This window comes from Hydra vulgaris, chromosome 12 (assembly GCF_038396675.1).
Source record: "Hydra vulgaris chromosome 12, alternate assembly HydraT2T_AEP".
Lineage (NCBI taxonomy): Eukaryota > Metazoa > Cnidaria > Hydrozoa > Anthoathecata > Hydridae > Hydra > Hydra vulgaris.
The window spans coordinates 50,611,466-50,633,282 of record NC_088931.1 but is presented as its reverse complement, the minus strand read 5'-3'; the positions used below and the strand labels follow the sequence as shown (position 1 = coordinate 50,633,282).

The 21,817-nt window shown below is 29.6% G+C and overlaps 1 protein-coding gene across 1 annotated transcript; it reads left to right on the top strand.

Annotated features, from left to right (window-relative positions):
* Nucleotides 1-974: 974 nt before the first annotated feature.
* LOC105845888 (uncharacterized) lies at nucleotides 975-12,250 on the top strand. Its single transcript, XM_065813598.1, has 2 exons — nucleotides 975-1,613; nucleotides 7,836-12,250. The coding sequence occupies exons 1-2, from the start codon at nucleotides 995-997 to the stop codon at nucleotides 8,219-8,221; spliced, it is 1,005 nt and encodes a 334-aa protein (XP_065669670.1). The 5' UTR covers nucleotides 975-994; the 3' UTR covers nucleotides 8,222-12,250.
* The last annotated feature ends 9,567 nt before the right edge of the window (nucleotides 12,251-21,817 follow it).

Sequence of the window (21,817 nt, the reverse complement as noted above, 5' to 3'; positions counted from 1 at the left end):
CTAGTTCTGGTACTTAGCCTCAAACCGTGTCCTAGTTCGTTTTTTCTCCTTTCATTTCCTTCCAAGTATGTTCATAAAATCCCTTTTATTGTCATCTGATATATTTAAACACATCCGAATAATGTTAGCCTCGATATCTACTATAATGTTAATCTTCTTTTCCCACATGACCTCTAAAAGTTTACAATACAAATCTCGCCGCTTCGTGTTGAAACTGTCATTTAACTTTCTCAATTTTAATTATTAAAAGTGGGTTTTGTAGTTTATTTATTTTTACCCCAAATTTATTTAATTACTAAAAACAATGACTTGAATAAAAAATTTTAAACAAATTACATATATACTTTTGTAAAGTAATTTTTTTGTTAAATTTTCAAAATTTGGTCAAGTCAACTTTTGACAACGTGCGGCAACCGGAAGGAGGGGGAGGGCAAGTGGGGACAAGACTGTTAGTAAAAGTAATAAAGTATGCATTTAAACTAATTAAACATCTTCAACGTTTCAACTTTAACGCTGATCTTTTTTCGAAAAAAATGCTAGAAAATCAGGCAACGATCTAACCTTATACTGAATAAAGACTCTTTAGAAACAAAAAAGCAACCAAAAATGCACAATTTTTTCAAAAAACTGTAAAGATATTTTTTATTTTACGTAACAGCTTATTTTAATCATTTTTTATATGTTCTGTGAATGGCTTTTTAAAATTTGGCACATAAAGGAGAATAAAAGAGAATTTTAGTTATTTGAAATTTCGGTTATTCGAAGTAAATTCTTAATCCCTGAAGAGATTCAAATAACCGGGAATTTACTGTAGCTTATTAATAAAAAGTAGAGAAATAGCATTCAAAGTCTTTGAATGCTATGCTGCGTGTTGAATGCTAGTCGTTGAATTTAGTAAAAGACTATACATGTTTTAAATTCACGAATTTCTTTAAATATTTTATTTTTATTTATTAAAACAAAAAAGTATTTTTTAAAGTGTTAAAAAATCAGAATGAAATTACTTAACCAGAAAGTATTTGTGCTACTATCAACTTGTGTAGCTATATACATTTTCTATCATACTGCTATTTCAAAGTTTTTTGCTTATTTCGAAAAAGTAAATTTTAAAGAATTTTATGGTTTTACAAAAGGAAACATTTTTAATTTTTACTCGGAAATTTATGGCCTAAATAAAGAGACAATCAACAACTCCACTTGTTTCAACAAAGCTTCATTGATATTTAACACCCGACCACTGTGTAGCAACCTCAAATTATATAGCTCAAATGTGTTATCGTATGCCTATTACCAAAGTGCTCGAAACAAAACTTACAGAAATTACATTACTGACGTTATTAACGAGGTCAAAAGTAGTAAACTTTACCAAAATTGGAGTGTAAGGATATATCATAATGTAAATGATATGTATAATCATATATATGATGAGTACGAGAACTTATTTTTTTGTGATGTGAGAAAAACTCCATATTTAGGAGATTTATCTAACATAGATGGAATGATGTGGCGTTTCCTACCAGTTGGTGATTTAACAGTTGATGTTGTTTGTTCGAGGGATTTAGATTCTCCTATATTAGAAAGAGAAGAAGATGCAGTCAGTTATTGGTTAAAAAGTTAGTTTTTTAAATCTTTTTTCTCACTCTTTATATATATATATATATATATATATATATATATATATATATATATATATATATATATATATATATATATATATATATATATATATATATATATATATATATATATATATATATATATATATATATATATATATATATATATATATATATATATATATTCTTCCTGATGAACCTACTGAAAGTGAAACACAGTGTTGAAGTAATCAAAAATTATATAAGTGTTTTTACTAATTTATTATTGCTCTGTTCTTTTAGAACATTGAGCACTCTGTTTGTAGAATACACTAACATAATTTATATATATATATATATATATATATATATATATATATATATATATATATATATATATAATATATATACATTCATATATATATATATATATATATATATATATATATATATATATATATATATATATATATATATATATATATATATATATATACATTCATATATATATATATATATATATATGAATGTATAAATATAATAACTTATACAGGGTGGGGCAGAGAAACATGCTTATTTGAAACATATATTATAATAAAAGCATTGAATATATGGAAATGAATTTTGTAATAGCATAATCAAGAACAAGTAAATTTTACAATTTGCCAGTTTTAAAGATGATATCGCGCAAATGACGTCCGTTATTGTCAATACATTGTGTCAGTCGTGTCCGAAAATTGGTGCCGAGTCTTTCCAGCATCTCAATAGGAATGTTGGCGACGGCTTCACGAATGTTATTCTTGAGATGGTTCAGGTTGTTGGATCTCTCATGGTACTCGACGGACTTCAGATGTCCCTACAAGAAATAATCGCAAAGCGCAAGATCAGGGGACCTGGCTGGCCACTGAAGATTGCCCCTCAAAGAGATCACGTGCCCAGGAAAGGCTTCGTTCAAGAAACCCATGGATGCTCTTGATGTATGCGCAGTTGCACCATCTTGCTGGAACCAAACATCGTCCAAGCCCATCTCGTTCAGTTTTTGCAGGAAGAAATCCTGTAACATTGTCACGTAACGCTCGAATGTCACCAAAACTGTCCTCTCATTTTCTTCAAAGAACCATGGGCCAATTATTCCAACTCGGGATATTGCGCACCAAACAGCCAAACGTTGCGAGTGTAGAGTTTGTAGGTGAAGTTCTCGTGGGTTTTCAGCGCTCCAATACCGCATGTTCTACTTGTTCACAGCCCCAGAAAGATGGAAGTGCGCCTCATCGCTGAAGAACACAAGCGTGTTATCAGGCAAGTCGAGAAGGGCCCTACACGCAGCATCACGAGCATCGAAGTCCCGAGGAACCAGTTCCTGGGCGACAACAATCTTGTTGGGATGGAACTTCAATTCCTCATGAAGGATCCGTCTAACAGAACGAGTTGATAACCCAAGAGCTGGTGCATGCTTGCGGGCAGATCGTCGGGGAGACCTCAAGATGGATTGCCGCACCGCTTCGATGTTCTACGGAGATCTTGTAGTCCTTTAGAGGCCAGGCTTGTTCTTCTTCACATCTCTACGTTTCCTGAAATTCTTCACCCACGAAACAATTGACTGTTGTCCTGGAACACGGCCACGAGGTGCAACATGGAAATGCCGACGAAATGCACGCTGTGTGTCGATGATTGATTTACCAAAGGAAAAATATGCCTCAAACGCAAAAGCACGTTCCACGTTCGTCCATTCCATGACTACTGCAAAGAAAAAAGAAAATAAATTAATGCAGCTCATCATATAAACAAAACTTTACAGTTTACGCTCTTGATTAAGTCCCTCCTTAAAGTTATCGTAGCAAATCACACTTCAGAAAGGCTAGTTCAAATAAGCAAGTTCCTCTGCCCCACCCTGTATTTAAAAAGATTAATTAACAATTACGAAAGAAACAGTGACAGGTTAAAACCCCGTCAAGTCTTGCAAGTAAAGGGGTAAAAAATTATTAGCGAATATTACATATTTATATATGTATAAAACTTAAATTACTTTAGTAAAAGCTTTTCCGACTTAAAAATTAAAATTTTGTTAAACAAGTTAAAATAAAACACAAATTTTGTGAAAACATTTGCATTGCAAGAGTTGAAAAGTTTTTAAAAGTTACACAATTTAATTTGTACAAAAACGATGTAACTCCACTTTTATTGATTTTCAGGTTTTAATGTATTATTAGTATATAAAGGAAGTTCTATCAGATAGTAAAAAAAATGACATAGATTCAAGCATTCCTTGCGTCATTAAACACAGGATTTGATAAAATACGTATAACCTACATTCATTTGGTGCAAAAATGAAGTAACTCCGGAGTTATCTCTTTTTTTCACCGGATATATTTTGTGTTTACGCCACATTGAGTAGTGCCCGTTCGCGTTTGTTTAACGTTGTAACTAACCCAAAGGTACTGTTGCGCTAGCCACGGTACCTTTAGATAACTTAGGTAGATAAATTGAAGATGAAAAAATTAAAACAACGTTGCTTTAATTTTTTTATCTACAAGTAACGGTAGTAAAGTCTGATTCATTCATTTAAAGTTGCGGCAGCAATTATTATTGGTTAATTTTAAAAGTTTTCAAAATTCTAATACTACTTGCTATTCACGTTGTACATTTAGTTTTGCGGTACCTTTGTGGATACGTCACTACGGTGGCCGGAGCTCAATTTCTCTAATTGGAAACGATTGTTTCGAACTTTTTTCTATATTTTTTAACTACTTTTTATAAAAAGTTATTATTATTGTTGTATATTGTAAGTTACATTGCTTTTTATTATTTAAGTACATCGACTGATTTAAAGATAGAGCCGCAGAGAGTGAATATACATCGACTGATATTGGGATAGGCGCAGTGAGTGTGCATATATCGATTAAGGGTTTTGGTTTAGGCAGACATTCAAAAAACAAATCAACCAATCAGAAATTACTACCGTGATTAAAATTATAAAAATTAAACCAACGGTACCGTTGCGCGATCAACAGCGTGTAAATTAATATAATATAAAATCAATCTTCAAGAATTAATTGCATACATTTTTTGAATTCTGTTTTTCCTAAACCGGTTAAATGTTCTGATATCATAAAGTTTTTAATAAGATTTGTGGCTATAACATATAATATTGAAATGGATAAGAATTAATTGCATACATTTTTTGAATTCTGTTTTTCCTAAACCGGTTAAATGTTCTGATATCATAAAGTTTTTAATAAGATTTGTGGCTATAACATATAGTATTGAAATGGAGCTTTATAAAGCAACCGTTTTTATAAAGCTCCATTTCAATACATGATTTCGCTAACTCTGAGTTTGCCGAACAACCTCACGGAATATATTTTTTCGAGCAAACAAAAAAAAAAGTTAAAAAATATGAAGGGGCTAAATATGCTTTAAAATGGAATAAACGGTCTAACATTACTCAATTTTTGACCTCCGGAAATTACTTAGAGATTAAAATTGTTTCTACAGATTTGCTTGTTAATATAAAAGAAAGTGTGGTAAAAACTGTAAGTCAAAAAGATCAACATTCCTCTGAGTAAGTTAATAATCTAGTTAGTAATATTGTAAATTAATATATATAATCACAACATTTATACACATGTGTGTGTGTTTATATATATATATATATATATATATATATATATATATATATATATATATATATATATATATATATATATATATATATATATATATATATATATATATATATATATAGAACAGAACAATCATAAATTAGAAAAAAAACTTATTTAATTTTTTTCTACAGTTTGTTTCCCCTTCACCAGGTTCATCAGGAAGCAGACTATATAGGCTTCCTGATGAACCTGGTGAAGGTGAAACAGACTGTAGAAGAAATTTACCTAAATTTTATAACTTTACACTATTTGTATAATCAGGTAAATAATAAGTATTTTTTATCTGTTAAGTTATTACTTAAAAATATTGTTTTGAGTGTATGACATACAATCCTCATGTTTGTGAGTGTGAGTGTGTGTGTGTGTGTGTGTGTGTGTGTGTGTGTGTGTGCTTTACATATATAATATGGTTTACCAGACTTACGGCTATACATCTTACATTTTTTAAGGGAAAATTAAGATAACGAATATAATAATGAGCAAACTTGGCGCAGTTTTTAAAGCGGTGTTGAAGAGGTCTAAGGTTTTCACAATTGTGAAATTGGTAAAGAAAGAGCCGTAAACTCTACAAGAATTCCGTAAGAAACTTACCAAAGAAGACGACTGAATTATACGCCACAATTGTTTGTCTTCCATTTTGTAACCAAGGTCAATCGAAAATCAATTGTAAACAGAGGCGAATAAAAAGAGGGGGGTATTTGTAGGGGGTATCAACTTTGTTCACTGTGTTCACTGTGTTCACTCAACTTTGTTCACTGTGTTAATGTAGCTCTATAGAGCTTAACGTTATAATTTAGCTCGGATTCAATTTCTGATTCACAGAACATGTTGACTGAATGTTACTAACTTTGACTTGAGTGTCATTAATTAACTAGACACTAGACATAATATCTACATTTAAATCAGAACTAATACCAACTGACGTATTCATAATACTTTTATTACTAGAAATGAATGATTAGTTCATAGTATTTATTTCTTTGAGTTTTGGTTAGTTTTTAGTTATTATTTCTTTGCGGTTTTGGTTGATACAAAAGCAACTAATCTCGTTTTTCTTTTCATTTACTTGATTCAATAAAAGTTCATACTTAATTACAAACATCATTGGGTAAGTTCAGTTACCCAATAATTTTGGGTAACTGGAACAAATTAAAACCTAGTTCTTAAATGAAATAAAGACTTAAGTATTAATTGCTATGCAAGAATTTTACTTATTTAGTCAATGAAACACCTGTCTCAAGTTATCTCAAGTTGTCTCAAGTTGTCTCAAGTTGTCTCAACCTGTCTCAAGTTGTCTCAAGTTGTCTCAAGTTGTCTCAAGTTGTCTCAAGTTGTCTCAAGTTGTCTCAAGTTGTCTCAAGTTGTCTCAAGTTGTCTCAAGTTGTCTCAAGTTGTCTCAAGTTGTCTCAAGTTGTTTCAGTAACTAGTAGCATAATTCTTTTTTTTAACTAATTTTTCTAATTAGCATTTTTCCTAATTTTAAATTCAAATATTTTATTTTTAAAATAAGGAAAAATATTAGTCGGAACTATTTCAAAAAAATGCTGCAAAGTATTTATTTATAAAAAATAACTCAACTTTTTTTCTTTCTTCTTTTTCTTATGTTTTTTAGTTTATATACACAACGAAAGTTAAAAATTACTGTATAATTCCCAGCTAACATTCTATAGCGGAATTTACGCGGACATTTAGACATTTAACCGGTCCACTGTAGTTTTGTTTATCGGTTACTCAGTGCACCATTAGTGGCAGCCGCCAAAAGTAACTTAATTTTTGGTATGATGGCTAGTCGATGACTTGCCGCTATATAACATGTTAAAAAGCCACTTACAGCGAATGGCACTAATGGTCTCCTAGTGGGCACAGTACCTTAAAAAAACGTCTTTTGAACGTTTAAAAGACGTTTAAAAGGCGTTTAAAAGACGTTTAAAAGACGTTCAAAAAACATTTTAAAAGACGGTTAAAAAACGTCTATTTTAAGTCTGTGCCGACTGGGCCACTATATAACCGATAAGTAAAACTCTAATTAACCGCTAAAAATGCCTATATAGGTTTACTGTAAATCCACTACAAAATTATTTGTTGGATTACTTGTTCACTGGACAACTGAAAAACTCATCATCAATTAACTCAATAGTTAAATATTTATTTAAAAGGTTAAAAGTACATAGCTAAAGCAATTTAAAACCTTCTGGTAACATGAAAAATTAAAAACTTCTTCCTATCTGTTTTTTACTACCCAACTGCAACAATTTAAAAAATATATACAACTATATACAGTTTTAAAATAAAAACATACTTTCTGTTTAAATTGTATTTTGTTAATATTTTATTTAAAATGCAAAACTCATAGGCGATAGCCAATACTTTTCCAATAATGCAGTATTAGTCGGGCTGGTAGTGTTATTTATTGAAAAAAAAACAGTTAAATATTCCTATCAATATTGTAAAAAATATTTAACGATCAACAAGATGCTTTACTTTAATTTTTTTTTAATTACGTTTAACTTAATCTTTCTGTTACATGATTTTTGTTGTTATTGTTATTGTTGTTGTTGCTGTTGTTTAATTTTAGGTGATAAAATGTCACACGTCATGCGCGATCATTTAATGCATACTTCATCAATAATGGGCGGCTTGTGGTGCATAAAACCTTTTAAGAATAGATTATTAGCTGAAAGACTATTTGCTTTAGCTCTTTCTAAGTCCTCAAGAAGGAATTCTAAAATAACACCACCGTATGGAAGCGATCAACATACATTGAACCAGTATATATGGCCTCTTATAAAAAATGACATTATGATTCATGATTCTTACAGGTGCAATGGTATTGCAATTCCTTTTCCAACAAAACGAAATCAAAGTCATTTGTTTGTTGGGTGTCCACGTCCTTGCAAAATAAAAAAAATACAAACATGTCCTGTTAAATGCCGTAAAGAAAAAGATTGGTTGTACTGTTGATCTAATTTACAGAAAAATTGAAATTTATGAAAAAAAAATTTTATTGAGTGATTATAAAATTACCCAAATGTGTGATTTACGTAATTATGAGAAACTAAAAGAATAAAAGTTCATGATTTTTAGCAAATATTTATATGCATAAACAGTGGCGTAGCCATGCGCAAAGTCTGAAAACGCCATATCTGAAACATCAGAAAATCTTAGCTGCGCCAGTGTACGTAAATGTTTCAGACGTGTGCATGTAATCAAATTCAAGACTTTTGTTGCAGTGTCATATTAATGTTCAACACCAGTGTTATATAGTAGTAAATTGATAACAGTTTGTTCCTGAAGAAACTATAAAAAAAACACTGTAGATCTAGAAAATAGATCTCGAGATCTATTTTCTCGAGATTTATTTTCTCGAGATCTATTTTCTCGAGATCTACTTTCTCAAGATCAATTTTCTAGATCTATAGTTATTGTCGCAATAATTTAAGAGTTGATGGGGTGTGGCGGAATAGTGTCGCAAAATTTTGATTGTCGCAAATTTGATTGTCAAAAATGTAAAAAAAAGAACAGTGTCGCAAATTATCGCATTATTTATTGTCAAATAACAGAATAAGGAATTATGTCACAAATGACCTTAATAAATAGTGTCGAAAATAGAAAAAAAGAATAATGTCCTAATAAAAATGTCATACTAAAATACCCGGCTGCCGGGGGCTTCTACATCAACTACCTTATAGTCTACAGCCGCAAAGGAGTGCCGCTACATCGACTGAGGGTTTGGAGTTTGGTAGCAATCTTTTCATTATTCTTCGTTTTTTTCTTCTTTTTTTTTTCCTTTAAAAGCCGTATGCAATAAAGATTAGCAAAACGAGTGAGCAATTTCTAAAATCAATTATTTGCGACACTATTCCGTTTTTACTACTTTGCAACACTATTCCTTTTTTTTGTTTTCGACACTATTCATTAAACTCATTTGCTACACTATTCCTTTTTTTTTTTTTGCGACATTAGGCCTTTTTAATATATTCGACACTATTCTGAAGTTCATTTTCGACACTATTCCTATCACCCGTTGATGGTATTGTAAAACTACCATCAGAAACGTGGGATGACTTTGCAAGAGCAGTTCAAAATATTTTTAAAAGCCAGCTTGGAATTACAGATGATATAGTGGTCGAGCGAGTCCATCAAATAGGACGAGTTAAAGAGAAACTACCAAGAACTATAGTCGTCAAATTCCTAAATTATAACGATAAATGCAAAATTTTACCATCTGTGAAAAAACCTAAAGGAATTATAACTTTATCAATGAAGATTATGCGAAAGAAACCCTGGAATATCGTAAAAGGTTATGGGAAGAAGTTAAAAAGCATCGTAAAGTGGGTAAGTATACAGTAATCAAATATGACAAAATTTTTATTAAAGATATGCAAAAACAAAATAACGTAATCACAGAAATAAAAGGAGATTCTATAACTCTCGGTGTAGTTAAGGCAATTTTAAAATATTATAGCGTCTATATGATATTTTGTTGACTACGACATACTTCAGTTAAATGATCAGGCCTGTGAATTATGAAAAGACAAAAAAAAAATTTAATGAAAAATTTTGTGGCATTGTAAAATATAAATGTTTTTAACAAAAAAAACCCAGACCTAAGAATCTTTTTTATTAAAAAAAATGTTCTTAAAATCACAATCGCTCGTTCAAATTTGAATAAGATTTTAGGTAAATAAGATTTTGAACATCATAATTTAATAATATGATCTGCTTTGATTATTTATTGGGAATTGTCATTAATTATAATCTCTTTCTTGGTCGGAATTTTAGTATTTTTTGCGAAAATTAATAGAAATATTGTATTTTGACAACTATATATAGTTAAAATACGTCAGAACCGATTAGAACTAGGATCTACAGTAAATTAAGGAACTTTTCAAAAGATTTTAACTAAGTTCATGTAAACGCCGATGAGCGAAATCGATCTAAAGACTCCAAAATGGTGTTTTTTAGATTCACTATTATGGGGTAGTAAAAAGGTTTTGAAAATTATATATAAAAAAGAAAAGTTTCTTTAAATATTAATGAAACCTGAAGCGAAAAAAATTTTAACATCTTGAGAGCGCAATATCGATAATCGATAAAACACGGCTAGAGAAAAAGGATTTGACGTTTTATGCCGACAAAATGGTTTGAGGTATATGTTCTTCTATCGCTCAACTAACCGATGACTTAAAATACAATAACTTTTTATTTGTTTATTGCAAATAATAGAACCACAGATAAACAATAGTTCGAAAATTTTTTTTTTGAGATTTTTAGTTTTAGGGAAAATTTGATTCAAAAATTAAAGCCATTTTATAACCTAAATACTTTTTTATAATATTTAGTGTTTTTTTGATTTAATAACAAAATCAATTATAGAATTACATTACCATAACAGTGTGCACAATTTTTAATGGTAGGCGTTGATCACACAAAAAATATGCCTCCGACCAGGTTAACTTTTAAGAAAATTTTTTTTTTTTTTAATTTAGCACTCGTCAAGACAAAAATATAATTTTTAAATTAGTTTTATTTTTTTGTAAAACCTTTTTTGCATTACCATTAAACAAAATATTTTTCAAAAAAGTACTGTCGCACATTTACAATACCAAATTTGGGTTCTTTCCTAGATGTTAAAATTTCAATTGCTACAGTTTTTTTTTATTATTATATTCTTAGTTTTGAATAAGGGTCTTGTTTATTGTTACTTTTGTAAAAAAACGGACGCGATGGAATTGTTAATGCGATTCTTAAAAACGCTAAAAACGTTAAGTCATACAAAAAACAATCATAAATTTTGTGGTTTAGAAGTTGCATAAGTTTTCAACTAATTATAATTATAACGTCAAATTTGGTATTTTTTAAACGGTAATATTTAGCTCTAACTTATGGTAATTGTTTTGCTTTCATTTCACATTTAAAAAAAAATGTTGAAGTGCGTAATATAAATGTAGAAAAAGACCTTAATTGTTGTCATAATATAAATAACGATTGTTTTTACTACTATCCTAATGAAATAGAAAATCTGTTAGCTTGGGTAAGCTAACAATAAACTAACGATTTAAGTAATAGCGCGAATTTTTATCTTCCCCGTTTTGAGTTAAAATCTTAAAATAGATACACAAATAAACGCAGTGGCGGCGTTCTTGTTTACGTGAAGGAAACCATTGCGCATTACGTTAAGCGTTTCTGACGGCGATAAAGAAATTTTAACTATTGAAATCTTATACAATGAATCTAAAAGTGTATTACTAAGCTGCTGTTATCAACCACCTGACGGTCTGAGCGAGGATTTAAGCACGTTTTTTAAACAAAATGTTATCTAAATAGGCAATAAAGAAAAAAAATTATTATTGGCGATCTAAACATGAATTTTTTTAACTACGAAATAGACCGTAAAATAAAAAATTTTATGATTTAATATTTGAAAAAAAAAAAAAAGAAGATCAACTGAAGGAGCCATTATTCAGTTTACACACAAAGTCTCAAATTCTCTTGCTAAATCACAATATACACTTGGTGTTTTTGTCGATTTATCAAAGGCTTTTGATACAGTCAATCATGATATCTTACTTAAAAAACTTGATTTCTACGAAATAACTGGTAATTTGATCAAATGGTATAAAAGCTGCTTGTCAAATAGAAAGCAATTCGTCTTCCACGGAGAAGAATTGCTTCTTATTGATCTTTGAAATAAAACATTAATTGAAATAAAATGAGATGTTCCACAGGATCTTTGGTCCACTTCTCTTTTTAGTATGCATCAACAATCTAAATAAGGCCTCGAACCTTATGGGCATCATGCTTGCAGACGATACCAATTTATTGGTAAATCTGCAGAAATTTTTGCTGCTGCGACGTCTTTACCTCCATCAGAAAAATGCAAAGCGAAAAATATATTTTTTAAACCGTTTTTCGAACACAAAACCTTTATTCAAAGATATGAATGTATTAAACGTTAACTTAACTTGCATAACACTTTATGTTTTACGTTTTGTTGTATGAACAACCCTTTATTGGATGTTTTTATTTTAACCATTTATTATTTCAAATGTTTTGGATTATCATTTTGTAATAAACTGTATTATTTTATATTAGATTTATATTGTAATTATTATATGGTTCTGGCGACAAGATCGATATGATCTTCATCCAGATTCCAAGTTTATATGTTTTTATTACATGTAAATCACGACATGTAAATAATGTAAAAAAAAAAGGAAAAAAAAAGAAAAATAGGAGCAATTCCTCTAATTAATTGTCCAGCTAGAGTATCAATAAATTTAGCAACTCTAATTGATCACCATATTACAACTACTGTCTTCAATAACATTATACAAAAAATTATATTGAAAGCAGACATGTATATTAAAAGAATATTGAAAAGTATATTGAAAGCAGACATTTGACCATTTCCCAAAATTTCTATCATTTAACTCAAATACTAAAGTTAAGACCAAAACTAATAATAAAATAAGTGAACGCATAATCGGAATAATAACTGTACAAAAAGCAATCTACCAAAAAAGCTTTTGATTGATGGTAAGTTAGTCAGTGATAAGATAATAATAGCTGAATACCTAAATAGCTTTTTTCTTAATGTGGGTCACAAAATAGCAGCAGAAATTCCGCCGAGTTCTGCATCATTTCATTCTTACTTGATTAAGAACCTTACCTCAGAAAAGATTATAAAAGAAACAAATCTAGATTCTAATGAATTGCGACCCGCTTTAAATTCTCTAAAAAACAACAAAAATGAGGACTTTGATAATATCAGTAGCTTTGTCGTAAGATCGGTATTTGATATCATTGAACCATCATTGCATCACATCTTCAATCTTTCACTGAAATCAGGTATTGTTCTTGATAAACTAAAAATTACCCAAGTTACCCCTATTTTTTAATCTGGAGATGATTTTGATACTAATAATTATAGACCTATATCAGTTTTACCATGTTTTTCCAAATTACTAGAATGCGTCATGTATAATAGACTTTACAATTATTTGACGGATAACAACTTTCTATACGGTAAACAATTTGAATTAAAAAAAAATCACTCAACCGACCATGCTATAATTGAGCTAGTTACTCATATATCTAATGCTTTTAGTAATGATTGCTTTACGTTAGGAGTTTTAACTGATCTTTTTAATACCAAGTTCACACTAGCGATGTTTGACGGAACATTATTCCGGAACAAAATGTTCTACAAAATGTACGCTGTAGAGTTCACATGTAAATTTGGCTTGACGGTACATAAAAGAAAAAACGCTTAAACGCTTAAACAAACGGTAAGTGAAACTCGAATAAAAATTAGTGACAAACAGTTTTGCATATATACATTTTTTATAAAATTTATTATTTTTTAATATTTATTATTTTACGAGAGGTAAAACTAAATGTAAATAACGCTGAGGGTCCTGCTAGCTCAGGATTAGACAATAAAAACCCAACCCAAAATACCTGCCAAACAAAAGGTGACGTTGGAACTTTGTTATCCCATTTCTTGTAAAGCTTGGCTTTTATGGATAGGTCATATCTCCTTTAGTCGTTTTTGACGACACAGAATAGTAGTCCGTCAGTGGTATAGTACTGAATAAACATATTATACATTAATAAGCTATCCACGACCATTTAAAACGATTCTCATTTTGTATTCATACATGTTTAAAATTTATTTATTTTGACACATTTGATAAACTAAAGTAAAGTAAGTTTAGTTTAAAAAAGTAAATACGTAACCATATTACAGCTAAAGCTTTAAATAATAAAAAACATTATTACTACTATATTTGTCTCTTTCATAAAGGTATTTAGCAATTGAGTCACGAACATTTTTTCCTGGTCTATTGTTCCCAGCAGTAGAACTGTATTGGGTTGAGCCAGACCGTCTTCATAATGATGCGCGAGCCATTCTATTATAATAGTGTCGTCATAATATTCACAAATGTTATGAAGATTGACGCAAGCATTAACAATTCGTGTAGTAAAGTTAATACCGCATTCCATACGTTTGCAAATGACACGGAATCGAGCTTTAACGCGTCCAAAAGCATTTTGAACTACTCTTCTAGCTCCGCAAAATATTTTATTGTAGTTTTTTTGAACTTCACTAAGCTCCAAATTTTCAGGATAAGGTTTTAACAAATGACGCGTTAAAGGAAATGCTGAATCTACTATCAAACATAGTGGAACAAGAGAACCCCCCAGCTCTTTACAACATTTATAAAATAGATTTGATTCTAAACTTGCTTTCAAAGAAGAATTCTGGAAAATGCAGCTTTCATTGTTTCTACCAGGCGATCCAACACTTGTATAAATGGCATCCATTATCAGCTCTTACGCATTGGGGAAAACCAAGAATAGCTTCAAAAATCTCTACTAAATTTATTTAAATTTTCTTCTGACAATGGAAATTTAACATATTTAGGGAGCAAAATGTCATTAACAGCGTTAATAAATTCATGAACAATTAAATTTGTTGTTGACTTTCCTATTCAAAAACGGCTAGACACAACACGATACTATTCACATGAAGCAAGATAATGTAATGCAACTGCAACACGTTTTACTACTGAAATAGATTCTCGCATAGTTGTGGTAGTTTTGCCTACATGTGGATGCAATTTATTAACTAGAAAATTAAATGTTACGATTTACTCAAAAATGTTCTTAAAATTCACATTCCTGCATTTGAGTAAACATCATTAAACTCAACATTAAACCTTTGAGAACTTTTCGGTTAACCCAAACTTTCCATGTTTTTCCAGTAGTTTTTCCTTCACAGATTTCCACATCCCTGGTAGTACCGCGCTCAACTTGTTTCTCCGTGCAGCGGTCTTGTTCGTCAAGGTTCGTGTTTCGGAGTTAAAGAGTTAGGAGAGGGTTATAACCACAAGTAGCCTCCTCATCTGTAGTGGCCTTCTTGGCCTTAGGGAGGTAATTTCTTGCCAATATTAAAAGATCCTTTTTATAATCTGAAAACTTGATCTTATATGTTTTTGATCTTTATATTTTAAGTCTGCCAAATGTTGCAAAAATGTAAAACTGTAAAGTATTAGAAATTACTTCAAAGAACGCGGAAAACTTGCAGAAGACCGACGGTCTTGTCGTCAAGAAACCGCTATGCGTTACTAATATTTATGGATGCTTTTATTTAAAATAAGTTTATATATATATTTTTAAAAAAACAAAAAAATGTTATCGGTTTTCGGCAGAATGAGAATAAAAATCCAAAATGCAAAAAAACAAAGAAAGCAAACAAAAAGTAGTTTTTAATTTTTTAAATATATTTCAATACACATTAATATAAGTAAGTACACGATTTGCTAAATAGGTAATATATAGTCGTTTGAGTGTTGATAAATAAGCCTATTATTTGGTTTTGTGTTTTTGTTATTGCTGTTGTTTTTGAGTTATTTAGAGTTTTTTGAGTTATTTAAAGTTTTTTGAGTTATTTAAAGTTTTTTGAGTTATTAGAGTTTACATTGGTTTCGGAACAAAGTTAGTTTTATACATAGTTTTAAATGTTTTTGGGTTAATAAAAATTCATAAAGTTGTTAGTGTTTAAAATGAGATCTTTTAATCATGTTTTCAGAGTATTTAAGTTATCCAATTTTTCGAGTTGAGCATTTTTGGATATTATTTTGTTATATATACAAGGACCACGGTACGAAATGGAAAAGTGCGAGAGATTAGTTTTTTTTAAAAGGTACGTTGAAATTTACCGTTCCTCTGGTATTATATCTATTTTTGCTATTTTGGAAAAAATTCTTTGAAAAATGAGAAGGAACAAGTCCAAGTTTATATTTGAGCATAATTAACAAATTTTGGAATATATTGATTTGATATACATTTAATGATTTCAAATTTTTTAAAAGTGGCTCAGCATGCGAGAGTCTATCCTTATTAAAAACTATTCTTGCAGCATGTTTTTGTTTTCGATATAGTGTGGTTAGTTTGGATCTATGAGTGCTCGCCCACGCAACATTAGCGTATATGTAGTAGCTTTGTATAAACGAGAAGTATAGAAACTTTAAATTATCAGGAGACAGTAAAGGACTAGCTTTGTAGAGGATACCAATGTTTTTTGGTATTTTGGTATTTAAAATATCTATATGTGATTTCCATGAGATGTTCTCATCAATAAGTATCCCAAGAAATTTAGTTGCTTGGGTTCTCTATATTTCTTTAGTATCTATATTTAGCGAAGGTAAATCGGGTGGTATTTTTTTAAGGTTAGAATGAAAAAGAATGTATTTGGTTTTTTTTGTGTTTAACGATAATTTGTTAGATTTTAACCAACTGTTTATTTTTTCAAGTTCAGTATTTGTAGTTTCATAAAGTTCTGTAATTGATGAGGATGCATAAAATAAATTGGTGTCGTCCGCGAACATTATGAAATCTAATTTACTTGAGGCTTTAGGAAGATCGTTTATGTATATTAAAAACAAAAGAGGTGCAAGAATGGAACCTTGGGGGACACCGCATTTTATTTTAAGTAATTTTGAAAATTTTTTTCCATGAGCAATAACGCATTGTTTTCTGTCTAGTAAAAAATTTTTGAACCAGTTTAGTGCAACACCTTTTATCCAATATTTTTCCATTTTCCTAATTAAGATAGCGTGATCTACCGTTTTAAATGCCTTAGATAAATCAACAAAGACTCCAAGGACGTATTTTTTGTTTTCAAAGGAGTCATTTATATTATTTATAAGGTCAAGAATTGCGTGTTCGGTTGAATGTTGCTTTTGGAAGCCAAACTGTTTTTCATTAAGGATTTTGTTATTTGTTAGATATTTATACAGTTTATTGTATATTACTCTCTCCAAAAGTTTTGAAAATACAGGTAGCACTGAGATAGGTCTGTAGTTATTTAGTGTAAATGCATCACCGGTTTTTAATATTGGTATTACCTTAGCTACTTTTAATTTATTCGGTACGGATCCTGTAATAATTGAAGATTTAAATATTTCATAGATTGGTTGTTTTATTTCCGGAAACACATTTACAACTATATAGCTACAAATGTCGTCTATCCCAGGGGCCTTATTCGTCTTAAGCGAGTTTTTTGCAATTTCTAGTTCTTCATGGTTTAGTCCAGAGAAAATATTTAAACAGAAATGTTGGTTTGTGATATAGGTTTCGAAGGAGATATCAGGGCATTGAATTTTTGAAGCCATATTAGGGCCTATGTTTGCAAAAAAGCTATTGAAGTTTTCAGCGATAGAAGTTTATAGCGATAGAAGTTTATCGATATATTCAGTTTCGTTAACGATAATTTTTTCGGGTAAATTATTTGATTTAGTATAGTTTTTACCTATTATTTCTTTCAATATGTTCCAGGTTTTTTTAATATCACTTTTGCTTTTTGCAGTTGTTTTGAATAATATACTTTTTTTGAATTTTTTCTAATTTTTTCAAATAGATTTTTGTATTCCTTGATATAGAGTTTTTGCTTTGTTTTTGATGATTTTCTAATCCCCTTAGTTATCCATGGGCAGTTTAGATTTCTTTTATTTCTTTCTCTTCAACAGGGAAATGTTTATTGTAGTGATCTAGAAAAATATTTATAAATAAATTGTATGGCAGACTTTTGAATTTTATAGCCGGATAGCTACCATTCACCTTCATGTATCGGTAACTTTGTACCAACTCAAACAAAAAGTCCATATCATCTCTCCATTTATTAGTCTTTACTTTACAAATTTTTTCACCTTGCTTAAAGTTTGATTTTAAATTTTCATAGTTTTTTTGCAGGTTTACAATAAATTTGTAATGTATTTCTGGTGATGAGCTTTTTCCTTCATCTAAAATTTCATTCATGGAATGCTTCAAAATTGTGTCTAACACATGATGCTGACAACCAATAAATTGAACTGGTTCAAGATTTTTTCTTTCAAATTCTCTATGAAGTTGGCTTACAACTCCATTTTTACTTCCAGTATTAACACTGGTGGTATCAGATATTATAACTTTAATACTACTCCATAGTTGAAATTTATCTAGCACTTCAGCTATTCCACTGTAAATACTATTAGCTTTACCATCACCCAGTTTCAAAATGGCTAACTTGATCTCCTTTTCTGCATTTTTTAAAATCAAGACTTGATACTCAATCCCGGAAATTCTTTTACCATCAAAATGCAACACCCATCATCATTTTTTAAATGATTAATCATATGCTTTTCCATTATTTGAGCTTCTGACATTGTAGCTCTATAAACCCCAGATTTGGATGGTGCTTGCACATTAACACCACATTCAGATAAATTTTTGCAAACTTCTGCTGATCTCTTAATACTTAGTTTTGACTTCTTAACTAAGTTTACAGCAACAGTGGTGTTCTCATATTTTCTCTTTGTTCTTTGGCCTGGCGGATTATAATCAGAATCTTGCTCAACATCTTGTTCATTGTCTCCTTTATTGTCATCACTGACCTCTACTGTACCTGTTTCAGCTATGATAGTTTTCTTCTTGCCAGCTTTAGATGGATGTACTTAAACAATTTTTGATGCGCAATAACCAGCTTGACCATCAGTTTTCACCAGTAATATATAAAATTCTTTATCTTCATTGCTAAGTTACCATTCACTTTGGTTATATCAAATAAATAATCCCACTTTTCTTCAAAACATTGTTTGGATTTTTGAACAGAATGATATTTCTTAATAAGAATTTCTACTTTTTTTGTTATAGACCTTTCATTAATTTTTGGTAAACTCAGTTTAAGCCATAAATCAGATAATTCTGCCCCAACCATTTTACATCTGGAATACACTGACTTCTCTAAATTTCATAAGTAATTATACCGACCAATAACAGAATAAGCTTTTGGCATTTTATTCATAATACCAAGTGGCTGCAAAACTTTGTGTATGTGAGATCTTGTTGATTTTGATTTCTCAAAGTGGACTAGATTTTTTGTCCAGGCTTTGATATTTTCAGGTTTTTCAGCTCGGAGCTTATTCTGGACATTCTGAAATATAAAGTAAATTGAAATAATTTTAAGTTACATGCAAAATTAAAATGAAATCTAGTAAACACAAAAAATCACCTTGATTGGAACACGTTTATCTTGACTGCTAATGACAATAATTCAATCTTGTGCTTGCAGAAATTGATAACATCGGATGCATTCAAACAATGTATACTCAAACTTATATACTTATATGTTTGTTTATTTGTATCACGCTACACCAATGATATTGTAATTATTATAATTACAATATCTTTGTGCTACACATTAAAAATTGTTAAAAAACATTTACAATTTTTTATTTTCATATTACAATTTCATATTTACGGGTGACATTTTTGCAATCAAATGTCTTAAGGTATACATTTTTATAAATAAATATAAAAATGTCAGCTTTTAAAAATATACCCCTTGATTTTTTTAAAAAAAAGTTGAAAAATCAACCCCCTAATGAACACTTTGTAACTATCTTTCCATAAATCTATTAATACTCTTATGTTAGCAATATTCCATACAAATTTATTTACAGGAGATATGCAAAGACCACTATGTGTTGTGCTGGCGTCAATACTGTCTTTATCTGAATGCTGAGACATTGTGTAAACTTAAAGTTTACACAATTTCTCAATGTCTCTTTACCTACTAAAAAGGATAAGTACATTGAATCTAGCAACAATAACAAAAACAAAAAACTTAATAATAGAATCAATAATAGAAGATTAAACTTTACAATTGGTATAAATATTATGGGCTTAATAAATAATTTAATGTTATGGGCTTTAAATAATTTAATAATGCTATGGGCTTAGAAAATTGTTTAATAAATTGTTAAAAATTGGTAGCCAAGAGAACAGAAACGTTCAAATGCTAATTTTATTCTTATTTTTACTTTTCCATGCAATGTAATAATTATGTCATTTAATAACATTGATCTATCAACACTATTGTTTATTTTTATTTTTAAATGTCAATAATTGTAGCACATTGTGGCAAAGATATAGGATACAGTCCTATCAATAGTCAATCAATAATATATATTCTGAATAAAGGTCTTACTTTCACAATTATTCACAAGCAGTAAATTAACTAATAATAAGTAAATTTTTATAAATAAAAATTCCTATAAATTTATTAAAAATCCATTAATAACAATGCTTGCTAAGAATATAATTAATTAAAAACTATTAAACAATGAAAATTAAACTTTCTTAACGCAATTTAAATGTTACCTTGAGTTATACTTATTGTCAATTCAAATTAATCTGATCCCAATTAAGAATACTACTGTCTTTGTAATAATGGTATAATTGAAGATTAAGTTTTTAAAGACTCACATGGTCTCACATGGTCTTTAAAATGGATCATTTTAAACTAACAATAAACTAGTAATAATTAAATTTCTATTTATTCAAGTTTTAAATATCGTGAAAAATAACATAATATTTTTGATGGTTAAATAAATTGTTTTAAAATTGTTTTGATTGATACTCGTGTTGGATCGGAATTTCCTTGGTTGCATGCAATTAACACAAGTATTTAACTCGATGAATAAAATTATGAAATAATATTCAAAAAAATGTTCTGAATTCCATAAGAAAGATGGAAGGCCAAGACTAAAAGTTTAAAGGTAACATGTTGCAAAGCCAATAGTATCGATGCTCTTTTCTTGATATGTGACCAAGACCAAGGACAATACAGAGATCAAGGACTAAAAACTCTGGTTAAGATGACAACAACTTTATAAAAAGAATAGTTTGAGCCTTTCACAACAAATTGCAATGCATTTTTATTGTGTCATTTTGCTAATACTCATACAGTTATTTTAAAAATAGTTGAGTATAGGCACAATGTTTTATACAAAAACTAATATATGTTCCGGAACATTTATTTGTTGTGGGTTGGAGGGACGGTACAAAAGTTCCTTAAATATTCCGTGAATTTTTGTTCAAGTTTCGTTCAGACGGAATGTTCCGTCAAATGTACCCTCGTGTGAATAGCCTATAAATCTTTTGACACCGTAAATCACGACATTCTTCCAAAAAAACTTGAAGTGTATGGAGTAAAAAATTACAACTTACTTTAGTTTAAAGATTATTTATCAAACAGAAACCAATATATTCAGTATGAAACAACAAAAACAACAAATGGCGCCACAACTTGCGGGAATCCCCAAGGCTCTATCTTAGGACCATTATTACTTTTACTATATATAAATGATTTATATTCAACATCAAACTTATTAAAATTCATCCTATTTTATAAATCAAATAAAAATAAAAATATTCCTCTTAAACTACTTGATCTAAAAATAAATAATACTAATTCAAAAAAAGAAACTTTCATAAACTTTCTAGGTGTGGTTTTGGATGGAAATTTGTCGTAGAAACTCCATATAAACACTTTAGAGAGAAAGCTCTTAAGAAATATTTCATTAATGTATAGAGAAAAACCTTTTCTAAATATCATTTTTTTTAAAAAGTTTATACTTTTCTTTAATACATAGTCACCTAAGCTATGGTAACATGGCCTGGGCAAGCACAAATTATACTAAGCTTAAAAAACTCTACAGTAAACAAAAA